Source organism: Lepidochelys olivacea, assembly GCF_965140295.1.
Source record: "Lepidochelys olivacea isolate rLepOli2 genome assembly, chromosome: 1".
In the NCBI taxonomy this organism is placed as follows: Eukaryota; Metazoa; Chordata; order Testudines; family Cheloniidae; genus Lepidochelys; species Lepidochelys olivacea.
In genome coordinates, this window is record NC_140411.1 from 17,072,358 (window position 1) to 17,085,442 (window position 13,085).

Sequence of the window (13,085 nt, forward strand, 5' to 3'; positions counted from 1 at the left end):
GTTTGCTCACAGGGTGTGGGAGGCTGGGCGGGTGGGTGGGTGTGGCTAGTTCTCTGCCACTGGGGCATAAATGGGGGGTGCGGGGCCGCTGTCCTTCCTCAACGCAAACTTCCCCGCTCATCAAAGCCCTGGTAAACTCTGGTACGCACCTGCTTCTTTATTGGAACCATGCACGGCAGCATCTTCCCTGTGGTTTGCTTGAAGGGCTGCACCCTTCCTACATGGACTTCGTTATTTCACTAGGACATCAGAGGCTGCAGGCATAGCGCTATTTGGGTTTTTATACTGCGCCCGTCACCATGGTATCTGAGCACCTGAGGTGTCATGGAGGGGGGCAAATGGGATCTATCCCGTCACGCTGTTTGGTGGCCTGTTAGATGAGCTTTAACCTAGTGGAAGCATCTGTTTCCTGTCATTCAGGTGGCCTCTTTTCCTCTCTGTATCTGAATGTTTTTGCTGGGCACTACGGAGCGGGAAGAGTGAGCCTGGTTCTAGGCAGGGCTCTGTGTCTCATCCATGTTGCTTTGTCCCCTAGCGGCTGGGGTGAAGGATGTTCTCCTCAGTGAAGCCCTACGAGAATCAGGACTTCTCGGCCCTGAAGAAACACTGCCAGCGGCAGAAGGTGCTCTTCGAGGACCCGCTCTTCCCCGCCAATGACGACTCCCTCTTCTACAAGTCACGCGTTCAAGGCGTCCAGTGGAAACGTCCGAACGTAAGTGAGGCTTGAATGTCCTCCCTGTGCACATCCTTGTGCCGCTCCCCTGGGGTCACACCTTAAAAATCAAGTAACTGCTCCCCAGCACGCTATCTACCGTAGGTACCCTGTTACCGTAGTATCTGAGCTCCTCGCCATCTCTAATATATCAGGTGGGTAGCCGTGTTTAGTCTGTATCCACAAAAACTATGAGGAGTCCGGTGGCACCTTAAAGACTAACAGATTTATTTGGGCATAAGCTTTCGTGGGTAAAAACCCCATTTCTTCAGATGCATTACCCATGAAAGTTTATGCCCAAATAAATCTGTTAGTCTTTAAGGTGCCACCGGACTCCTTGTTGTTTTTCATCTCTAATGTATCGATCCTCCCACCAATTCATAGAATCCTAGACTATCAGGGTTGGAAGGGACCTCAGGAGGTCATCTAGTCCAACCCCCTGCTCAAAGAAGGATCAATCCCCAACTAAATCAAATTCTGGGAAGTAGGGCTGTGCTATTATCCCCATTGTAGAGATGGGGAAACTGAGGCACAGAGAGACTTGTCCAAGGTCACAGAGGAGGTCTGTAGCACAGCAGGGAACTGAACCTGGGTCCCTTGATTCTCAAGATGGCCTGCTAATCACTGGATTATCTTTCCTTTACCTTCGCCCTCTGCAAGAGCCCCTGTTCTTGTGTGTGCTCAAAGCAAGGGAGCTGTCTGAAGGGAAGCATGACCTGTCGGACATGTGACACGACAGTGTGTTTAGTGTTGGAACAGGAATCTGGGAATTGGGACTCCTGAGTTTCTACAGGCCACATCCCGGATACCAGCAGCTCCCGTTGGGACCGGTCCTGCTCCTCTGAAGTCAGTGGGAGTTCTGGCATTGTCTTCAATGGCAGTCCCTTCTGGCTCATTGAAGCCAATTGGAGTTGCAGGTGTTCAAGATGTTTGTTTGCTCCTTCCTCTGCCACTAACTCAGCACATGACCTTGGGCTTGTCCCTCAACGGTGACTTGTAACCATAATTCAACTGTGTTTGTAAAGTGAATATAACAATAGACCTAAGCTATAGGAGGGCTAGATGTTGTTGCTAATCCTCTCAGGGACTAACTGATGTTTGCAAAGTGCTGCTACGATCCTAGTGGCTGAGTTTTATTTATTTGGTTTTGGATGATTATCACGCAGTTCTAACCCATTATTTAATGGCTTGTCAGCTGCAGCAGCCTCTGTCCCAAAGGTCTCCCAGAGATTTCTGTAGCTCTGGACCTCTGTTACTTGCTGGTCCCCCTTCAGGTGCTGTTTTTCCTCTTTGCTCTGCATGCGGCGATAGCCCCAGAGATGCCTACACACCGCAGAGATGGATGCATCGGAAATACACAAAGAGACGAAGTGGGGGTGCTGGGAATTGAGGTGAATGCTGCCGGGGTGGAGGGGGGCCAGCAGCACAGTTCATCCTTGATCGCACGTGGAAAGGACGGGGCTGTGACCTGTGGTCCTGTGTCTCTGTCTGTCCGTGTCTCCTCGGCACAAGGAAATGCACCTGACGACGTTCTCTTTGGCTGGGAGGGAGGTCATGCAGGGCACTGCGATCGGCTGCCAACAGTTTGATGCACCTGGCATTTGCTCCCTGGGGTGCTCCCTGTGTTCCCAGTGCTGCATGCAGGGCCTGACTGAGGCGGTCACTTCAGCTTCCGTCGGTGATTAACCTCTGGGAATCCGGGCACTGCCTGCTCTAGCAGGCTGGACACTGGAGGTATTGGGGGTGGGCCCCATGCTGCCTGTGGGGGCGATGGGTCATGGATCTGTGTCCTGATTGATCTGAGGTCTAGCCCCACCCTGCCTCTCAGAGGGTGCTAGCCATGGGGGAGCCGCTGGGGACCTAGAGCTCCCTCTTCTGGAGGCCTGGGGCAGGGAGGCCGTGAGGGTGGGAGCAGTGCGTGAGGAGCTGCTGAGGTAGCCTGAGTGGAGCTGAGCTCTGGCTCTGGGCTCCCACCCAGCACTGCCTCAGGTCATGTGAGCCAGCAGAGCCGGGGAGCTGGGACTCTTGGCTGGGGGGACTGCGGGGCCACCTCTGCTTGGTGACAGGGGCTGCAGTGTGCGGGCAGCGTACTGGGTCAGCCGTCCTTGGGGTTGGGAGGAGGAGAGGGGTGGTCCTGCTCTCCCTCCCCCCCTCCCCCCCCCAGCTGGGGCTTTACTCTGTAGCTCGTTACGCCCAACCTCACCCCGTCACTCCTTTACTCCTTTCTAACCAAGCCTGTAACACACCTTAGGTCCTCCCAGAGCAACCCCCTGGCTCCAGCGCTGCCTTAGTCTCCCTGCAGGGCACACCAGCTATCTGCCAAGATTTCTCAGAGCTGCTCTGAGCAACCGTGGTGCCTCTCTCTGCCCCAGCTGGGAGTCTCTAGAAAGCCAGCTTGTCTTTCCAGAGTGACAGTGGAGCCTTTATCCAGGAGGGAGTGGGGGAGGGAATAAAAAGGCTTTGTGGAAAGGGAGGGTATGGGCTGAATTGATTCTTTGTGTGCCGTGCGTGGCAGGAGGGGCAGCTTTGGGCTGGGCCACCACCGAAGCGGGCGTGCTGCCTTGCTGAAAATGGACTGGCTACACCAGCACAGTACCTCTATAGCAGTGGTCCCCAAACTTTTTTCCTCGCCCTCCCCCACCCCTGTCCACACCCCAACCCCAGAGCTGGGAACGGAGGGCCATGGAAAGGGGGCCAAGGCTGGGGCCACAGCTGGGGTCAGGGGGCGGGTCTGGGAGCTGAGCCTTGGGTGGATGGCTGGGCCGGCAACTGGGGCCAGGAGTGGAGCTGGGTGGTGCTCCCTCCCCACCCCCCGTGGGGGCTGGCCCGTGCTCCAGCCGTGCCCCCCTGAATGTTCCTCCGTGCCTCTGTTGCAGGGCACGCCCCACAGTTTGGGGACCTCTGCTCTATGGGAAGCTCCCGTGTAACGTTAAGGATGCGTTGGGGTATCTTTTCAGTCAGTTTTCCTATGGGAACTGGCGGGAGCCCCATTGCTTCCAGCCTGCACTATGAGACTAGTCTGTACCAAGCACTAAAAACATGCACGATGGGGACAAACCTGGGCTGGCCCCAGGGAATGGACTGGTTGGTCCAATAGGCCTTTTTTCTGTGTCTAGCATCTTAAAGCGTGTGTGGGTGTGGCCACACTATAGTGATGGGCACTATATAAAAACATAGCTGGATGGATAGGCCAGAGCAAGCGGCTGGCTGAGTTCCTGGGGAGCTGATGACTTTAATGCTGAGGCTTAATTGAATGGTATTTATTGTATAATTAATGATCAAGTTCCTATAGCCATAGACAGGCATCTTCATTACTCTAAATCTAAATAAATACATAATGGACTCAAGGGAACACTTGGGCAGGGCCTGGCCAGCTGGCCTAGTGGGTCTCTCCCATCGCCAGGTGTTATGGTTCCATGACAATGAGATATCCAGCCCTGTGATACTTTGGGCTTTACCCAGGCCAGTAAGGGGCTCAGGGTGCCTAGAATACAGTTCTGCTGTGGCTCTCTGCACATGAGCATGGAGGTCTCACCCAGGCTTCCATTGCCCAGTTACTCCTTGCAGAGGGACCCCAACAGCCTTTCCAGCCCCAGCTCTTCCCCCTGAAATGTCTTTGTGCAGTGCACAGCCCCTCTCCCTGTAGCACTCCCAACACTGTAACAAGTTCACTGCTGCCTTAAAGAGACAATACACAGCAGCCTGTAAGCTCAGCTGGGGTTAATACAGTCTCCCCTTCCATCACTGCATGGAGTTGTTGTATAGTACAAGTAGAACACATTTATAAGCAAAAGGATCCAGGTTTCCAGGATGTCAGGTAGAGGTAATAGAGATAGAAATGGCCACCCACAAAATTGAAAATTTACTACTAAGAGTGAAACTCAACTTAACGAACTAGAGTCCTTTGCTCAAAGTTTTCTCACCATAGTCATTCTTCTGGCATGGCTGGCTAGTCCTCAGCCAGGACCCAATCCCAGACCTCAAAGCACTGAGTGTTTTATGTCTCCTCAAGTGAAGGATAACTTAAGGGTTCTCTCCCCTCTCTTTATAGTCCATTAAACTTTGAAATGTATTCTTCTGAAATGTAGCCCCAGATAAGGCTCCCTCCACCTCCTGGGTGTAGATGCTGTGCTGTATGGGAGCAGTCGCCAAGCTGGCTTCTCCCCCACTTGTGATTTTTACAATGCAGATGATCTTCCTGCAATCTCTGATACAAACCAGTAGCTCACTGGCCTTGCCACACCTGGCTTGAGGTGTCAGCCCCCCTTCCCTATATCTGGAAAAACCCATTTATCAACTTCCCCTGACGTACCTAGTTTTAAGTCCCATATTTCCAGCCTGTCTGTGTAGGTTAGCTCTACATACACCACACACAGATATCAGTGAGTTATTAGTTTTCCAGTTATATATTACATGCCACCTTTGGATAAATACCATGACATCAGTGTGTGAGGTGCACTGAGTTGGTCAGGCCAGCTGGGACTCACTGGGACATTTCAGGGAACTCCATGCCATCTGGCATTGGAGTGCTTAAAGGGTCACACACCTTCACCCTTTCATCAATCTGGGCACAAGAGTACAGCAGACACTGATTGGCTTGCTCTGGCGATCCTGTGAGTTACAGGAACAGCCCTAGCAGGTTCACCACAAACAATATCCCCCTGGCCACCGCTGGTCCCAGGGAAGAATTGGGCTATGCTGAGGAAGCTCTGGGCCCTCTTTCTGGCAGGGAAGGGCTTACCTCCTGAGGCACGGTGCCAGGCCAAAGTGGGTGACTCCTTATAGTTCCATTAGGGGGCTGCTCCCTGTACTGCAGGTTTGAGAAAAGCAATTCCAAAAGCTGACTTCAGTAGTTGGTGGTGCAGGGCTCTTCCCTGCTGTCTTCCTGCTCTTGCAGAGGAACTCTGTGGGACTCAGTTCTCCCCTGAGTGGCACCTAGACTGGGAATCTTCTCGCAATGGTGGCAGCTTGTGATTGCCTTTTTATTGTGTTCCTCTTCCCTAGCTAGACATGGTTCCATTCATCACACTGGCCCATAAATCTGTGTTTAGCTAATGAAATACGTTCATGGGAAATCCCAAGGATCCAGAGCTGGCCAGTTCTGTGCACAAAATGAGGCAGGGGTCCTGTGGAAAAACTGGTACGTGATCATCCAATTAAAGATCGTATCATAAATAAGGCTCTGTTTTAGTCACGGGTATTTTTAGTAAAAGTCAAAACAAAAATTCACGGTCCATGACTTGTACTATATGGACTAAATCTAGGGGCAAGGCGGCCCGGGGGATGCCGCGGGTGCTTGGGTGGGGGGTGGTGGGGGAGTTTGATGTAGGCAAAAGGTAATTGGCCAAACTGCAGGAGGCAGGGATTAGTACTACAAGGAGTCAGCAGCTCAGTCTCATCTGCAAGACAGCACCTCCCGCAGCACTGTGCCTGTACGGCCTTAATGAGATACTGCTTCAGAAGCGCCTCGGGGTCCTGTTCTGTGCATTGGCGGGTGCCTTGGCTGTCACTGGGGGGTTCAGGGGGTTCAACGCTTTGCAGGACGAAATGCTACGCGTATGATCAGTAGCACGCATCCACATGCTGCATTGCAGCTGCTGCCGACATCCAGTTACGACGCTGGGAGAGGAAGGGGGTTGAAGGACTTCCCATCTCGTTAGCTTGCCTCCTGCAGTGAGGGGCCCATCCAGCTCCCAGCGCCTGGCGTGATTTGCCGGGGTGAACGCTAGGAAGTCGTGTGGGTCGGAGGAAGAATCCTTCCCCTGTGGCAATGGAGTGGCTACCAAGCCTTGCTCTTCCTGCCCACTGTGCGCTGCTGCTCAGGGGACTTGCGGGGAGCACCTGTGCTCTCCCTCTGCAGAGCAGAGCCAGACTGGTTCCACTGCAAAGAGGCCATAAGGGTGGCAGGGCCAGGATTTGTCTCCCAAGAGGTTCGCTTTCCTCATTCTTCACTGCAGGGGAGCTGGGCCCATTCTCTGTATGTGTTTGTCCATTTTCGGTGTTGACAGAGAAGGCAGCTGTTCGTTTGTTTGCTTCCCTAGAACAGTGTGGGCCCTGGGCTGTCGCGTGGCATGTGGAAAACCCTGTTAAACCTGCACCGGAATGACACACACAGGGCCGGACAACAGAAACTGACCTTTCCAGAGCTCGCCAAAGCTTTCCCACCAGGCCTCATTTCTGCAGGCACAATGTAGCACCTACTAATCCATGCAGATGCTGTTCATTACAGTACTTTGTTATTATCAGTGTCTGGTTCATTAGTCTGTAGTTCTTTATTTTAATAAAGATATATTTGTATATATTATACATAATGCGTGTGTGTGTGTGTATATATATATATATAGCAGTATTTATATATTAGGATTTAGTTAATATTTCTATTGTGGTATTATATTCTATGCATGGGTATTAGGTCTATGATAGTATGTATACATTAATGATTAGTATTTAGTTATTAGTGTTTATTTCTATTATGATAGCACCAAGGGGCCCCCGTGGGGGTCAGGCGCTTTTGCTATAGTAATGTACACTCATAGAATAAGAAGACGATCACTGCACCAAAGAGCAGACAGTCAAAACACGCAACAGGAGCCACCAGGAGGAGAAAGCAAGTAAATGGAAAGTGGACAATGTGAATTAGTTGTGATCACCTTACTGTGGGGCTATCATAAGCCAGTTTTACCCTCCTTTTCTTTATGGCTGGATGGGAAAGGGGGTCCCAATTTTTTTCTCAAGTCATGAGAACGGAAGTTGTTGAGCGTCACTGACCAAATAGTAATCTCTCTCCATAACACTTTTCATCAGTAGAATAACCTACATTTCATCCAAATGTCTAACCGTTATTGTGTGAATAGTTGCCTATTTGCTGGCGTGTAATTGTAGCCATAAAACCAGAGGTCAGCGCTGACAATTTGGCCCTAACTGTTTATAGAGTCGTCACTGCTTCTGAAGAAACAAAAGGGTCGTTATCTGAAGGGGTTACAGGGGAAGATTTTTTTTCTAGCTCTTCTGAAAATATTTCTCCAATATGCAATCTACCCGAAAGACACCGGTGACTTATTGCACACCACACTCCTGATCAAGTATGAGGGTGACTGCAATCTGCTCTATTTCATGTTTATTACATTCAGCTGTCTGATGTTTGGCAAGTTTATGCTGCTTGCAGTTGGGCAAAGTTTGGCTGTACCTGCTCTTGAGCATCTGTGCCCCCATACCTCTGTGGAAATCAGAAGGGTAGCTACCGTCCTTTCCTATCCTGTTCATGTGTTTGCAAACCTCCCTTAGAATCATAGAATCATAGAATATCAGGGTTGGAAGGGACCCCAGAAGGTCATCTAGTCCAACCCCCTGCTCAAAGCAGGACCAATTCCCAATTAAATCATCCCAGCCAGGGCTTTGTCAAGCCTGACCTTAAAAACCTCTAAGGAAGGAGATTCTACCACCTCCCTAGGTAACACATTCCAGTGTTTCACCACCCTCTTAGTGAAAAAGTTTTTCCTAATATCCAATCTAAACCTCCCCCACTGCAACTTGAGACCATTACTCCTCGTTCTGTCATCTGCTACCATTGAGAACAGTCTAGAGCCATCCTCTTTAGAACCCCCTTTCAGGTAGTTGAAAGCAGCTATCAAATCCCCCCTCATTCTTCTCTTCTGCAGGCTAAACAATCCCAGCTCCCTCAGCCTCTCCTCATAAGTCATGTGTTCCAGACCCCTAATCATTTTTGTTGCCCTTCGCTGGACTCTCTCCAATTTATCCACATCCTTCTTGTAGTGTGGGGCCCAAAACTGGACACAGTACTCCAGATGAGGCCTCACCAATGTCAAATAGAGGGGAACGATCACTGCTCGCTATGCCCCTACTTATACATCCCAAAATGCCATTGGCCTTCTTGGCAACAAGGGCACACTGCTGACTCATATCCAGCTTCTCGTCCACTGTCACCCCTAGGTCCTTTTTCCGCAGAACTGCTGCCTAGCCATTCGGTCCCTAGTCTGTAGCTGTGCATTGGGTCTTCCGTCCTAAGTGCAGGACCCTGCACTTATCCTTATTGAACCTCATCAGATTTCTTTTGGCCCAATCCTCCAATTTGTCTAGGTCCTTCTGTATCCTATCCCTCCCCTCCAGCGTATCTACCACTCCTCCCAGTTTAGTATCATCCGCAAATTTGCTGAGAGTGCAATCCACACCATCCTCTAGATCATTTATGAAGATATTGAACAAAACCCAGGACCGACCCTTGGGGCACTCCACTTGATACCGGCTGCCAACTAGATATGGAGCCATTGATCACTTCCCGTTGAGCCCGACAATCTAGCCAGCTTTCTACCCACCTTGTAGTGCATTCATGGAGAAGACTCGGAATCCAAGCTGTGACAGTTCTTGCTCTTAGCCTTTGTCCTTTGCTGACCCAAGGGGCCCCCTTGCTAGATGAAAGGTATTGTGTGTGTGTGGTTTCTGCAGGGAGGGAGTTTGAAATGGGAAATCCCTGGGTGTCATACCATGGTCTCTGTCTTGGGAGGTCATCTAATCAACAGCATTAGAGCCAGATGTGACTGGGAGGTAATCCAGGAGCTGTGACAGTAAACAATGCTAATGTCATTGTTGATAACTCAGTCTGAGCATGGACAACTTTGACCCAGTTATAGCTCTCAGGGCAGTATATATGCTTTAGGGCCTGATCCTAGAACCCTTCCTCACATGAGTAGAAAGTCAGTAGTACTAATTGCATGAGTTGGGCTTACTGATGTGAGAGAAGCTTGCAAGAATTGGGCCTTGAATTTCGTAATCTTGCCTGCAAACTACGTGGAGACAGCTGGAAAGTGGCTAGATCTGGCTGGCTGAGAATTCCCCCTGAGGGTCCAGGTGCATCAGGGGTGGGGAGGAGTGGTCAAAACATACTGCACTTTGGCTATGCTCAGATGGCAGATGATCCAGAGGAATCGCTGCCAGATGGTGTAAATCAGAGCAGCTCCAGGGCAGACCCTGCTGTGCGGAGCAGAAATTCAGCAAAGAAGGGAATCTGGCCCTAAATTCTTTCTTTGCTGCCACTTTAATCCATGAGGCTGTTTTGCAGGTGGAAACAAAGATCAGCCTCATTTGCAGCTTTCATTCGCTTGTTTGTTAACAGAAGGCAAACCTTCTGAAGGTCAGGAAGCCTCCACAAGTGATTTCACAGGTTTTTTCATAAAGCCCCAGTGGGTTTCCTTCCTGTCAGTCACCCCAGCAAAGCCCTTGGGATTTAGTGGGGAGAATAACTACTTTCTGCTGTCTGATGCAAAAGATGAAATTCTTAATTACAGGTCCAGATTCTGTCTGAATTCTTACAACGGGGTGTGTGTGTGTGTATTTAAACTTCATAAAGTGGGGCCTAATCTTGCTCCTGTTGAAGTTGTTAATAACCATACCTGGTTCTTATGCAGTGTTTTTAATCGTATCTCAAAGTATTCTACCAAGGAGGTCAGTATCTCTATCCCTATATTACAGATAGGGAAACTGAGGCACAGAGTCACCCAGTAGGTCAGTGGCAGAGCTGGGACTAGAACCTGGATCTCCTGAGTCCCAACCAGTGCTCTGTCCACTAGGGTGAGGCAATATCTTTGATGGGACCAACTTCTGTTAATGAGAGAGAAGTTTTTGAGCTGCACAGAGCTCTTCTTCAGGTCTGGGAAAGGTACCCAGAGTGTCACAGCTACATGCAAAATCAGATAGTTTAGCAGAAGTAGTTACCACATATTCTATGTGACCAGTCACGGTGAAGTGGCCTGTTTACACCCCTGTAGTCACAGGACAAAAAGGGGGGTCAGTGGGTTACAGATTGTTGTAATAAGGCATAAATCCCATGTCTTTATTACAACCATGATTTTTAGTGTCCAGCAAGGTTAGGAATTTAAGTTTGTCTCTCTTACCCACAGAAGTTGGTCCAAAGATATTATCTCCCCCACCTTGTGTGGCTAACATCCAAGGATCGCCTTGGCTACAACAACATTTCAAAGTGTCTGTACACGTGTAAACATTATACGCTGGCTATTTGGTTGTCTCCCTTGCCTTCACCTTGATGTTGCTCATCGTTTTAGATTGTAAACTCTTTGGGCGGGCCCTGTAGGTGAAATCATGGCCCCACTGAAGGTCAATGGGAGTTTTGACAGTGGCTTCAGGAGGGATCGGATTTCACCCCATGTGTGTGTTCAGCACCCGTGGAAGAGGTCCCTGGTCTGGATAGGCATCTGTGTGCTACCATACTACGGCTATTCAGTATTCTTCTTCCAAGTGCCCCCTGGAGCTGTTGCAGGGCATGTATTGGAGAGCTTCTCCTCTCATCCCTCCCACTGCAGTCTCCAGCCTCAGATCTGCAGGGGAAACGTTTACCGCGGTGTCTTTGCTATAGAGCGAGCCGCCTTCTCATTGCTCAGGCAGCTGGATTCTGTGAGCTGTGCTGATGGAATCCAGGAAAGAGGCTTGAGTTTCTCCTTGGCTTTTGCCCCAGAAGGTTTTTTTTGCTATTAAGCTTTCACGAAAATGATGCAAGCCCTCCCCAGCCCCCACTCCTGCACATGATCTCCGAGCCTGAGGCTACTCTGCTGCCATTCAGGGAACTTTCCAAGCTGCTCTCCCTATTGATCGAGGAATTGCAGGTGGCTAAGGGGAAGAGCTAGAGGATGTTGCTAGAAAAGCCACTACCTTGTGGGAAGCTGCAGAGGGAGGCATCTTGCACCTCGTGCTTTCAGTAACCAGCTTGCATGCCTCTGTTAATTCAGACCATTGGGTGTCAGAGCCGTGCAGATTAAGGGCTTGCTAGCTCTCTGCCGCGGTCTCCGGTTAGAGTCAATTCTGAAGGCAGAATCAGGTACCCATGTGGCTGAGATTCTTGGAGGGAGGAATTGTGTGCGCACATGGAAATAAAACGAATTACACCTAGAGCACAGCCAGACTGCATGTCCCTGACTTCTCCACTGGGGAGCCAACCTGCAGGGCCCCAGACACCTGCTACCACTCAGCAGAGGGTGTCAGGAGGAGCGCCGCTGTCAGAAGACAGCAGCATTAATAGAAACTGAGTGTGGAACTTAGGCTATGTCTACACTATGGACCTTGCAGTGGCATGGCTGTACCACGGGAAGGTCTTCCATGTAGCCGTCTTTGCCAGCAGGAGAGAGCTCTCCTGCCGGCCTAATGAAACCACCCCCCAACGAGTGGGTTTTTTCACGCCCCTTCCTGACCGAAGTTTTACCGACAAAAGTGGGTGTGTAGACAAATCCTAAGTTACTCTGAATCTTGAGGCTAGGAACATTCTAGCAAATGTGACCGTACCCCCGGGCTCCAGCAGACTGGACAGTGCACACAGCCGGCCTCCCAGCCTAATCGTCACTGGGAACCGTCACTGCTATCCTGAGCCCCTGCTAGTGATTGCGCTTCACTCCATCCCGCCCTTCTCGGAAACAGTAACGCAAGGCAAGCCATGCAGCTGTGTGGACCAGCACGCGCCGTGGCTCCCTGCCGAGGCACTGCGGTCCGCCGGAAACATGCTACGGAAAGGTTCTGAAGTGCGTTTAGTTTCATTTGTAAAGTAGTCTCTGAAAAATACAGTGGGGACAGGGTCCCCGCCCTGAAGAGAGATGCACAGGTGAGAGTGGGCTTGTTGTAGTCTATGGGAGTTTGGAAGTACCTGTGTTAGGGTGCGGAAGTACTGACTCGCTGCTTGCCCTCAGCTTCTATTGACCTCGTTAGGGTTTGGTGGTACTCAGCCCCATATCAGACTGGGCCCTTGTGTAACGAGGGAACCCTTTCAGATTCATGGGGTCTGATCCTTCTCTTGCTTATGCTGGTGTAAATCAGCAGTAGCCTCGCTGACGTCAGTAGGATTACACTGGCGTATAGGTGGTGTGCAAGGAGAATCAGGCCCAGTTCTTGGAGTCCCTTTTGCCTGGCTTGTGCGGCTGGTTTAAATCTAGACCTTCAGTAAAGCCACATCTGATCAAACCACAGGGACAAAGATCATGACCTACAGGCCAGCGCCTGCCCCCCCGTTGTGTTGCTGTTTTGTTGGCCTTTCTCCCACATCTGGTGTGGTAGCGTTTCCTGGAACTGATTAACATTATTCCTTCCAGTGCAACTCTCACCCCCTCCCTGCTCTTCATTCTGACTTGGAGTTTCGCTGTGGATGCCAAAACTTCGCAGAGGCAACAGCTGTTTAATTCTGTAATTGGTCTTGGCGTCGTTTACCATTTGTCTTTGCGTTAATCTGCGAGATGGCACAGCGTGGCCAGAAGGTTCATTCTTAGGAAATGTATTCGGGGAGAAAACAAATCCAGTGGCTGGCTTGTTCCTGGCAGGGACTGGGGAAGAGCTTTGCTTTTAGCAGTATCCACTTAGAAAT

The 13,085-nt window shown here is 50.5% G+C and overlaps 1 protein-coding gene across 6 annotated transcripts in view; it reads left to right on the top strand.

The window, feature by feature from the left end:
* Positions 1-13,085, top strand: part of CAPN5 (calpain 5) — a 140,671-nt gene that overhangs the window by 41,962 nt on the left and 85,624 nt on the right. For all 6 annotated transcript variants that reach the window (XM_084617923.1, XM_084617920.1, XM_084617919.1 and 3 more), the window contains one exon: positions 536-712. In XM_084617923.1, the coding sequence (XP_084474049.1) occupies positions 551-712 (162 nt within the window). In that variant the 5' untranslated portion in view covers positions 536-550. The remainder of the gene's footprint in view (positions 1-535; positions 713-13,085) is intronic.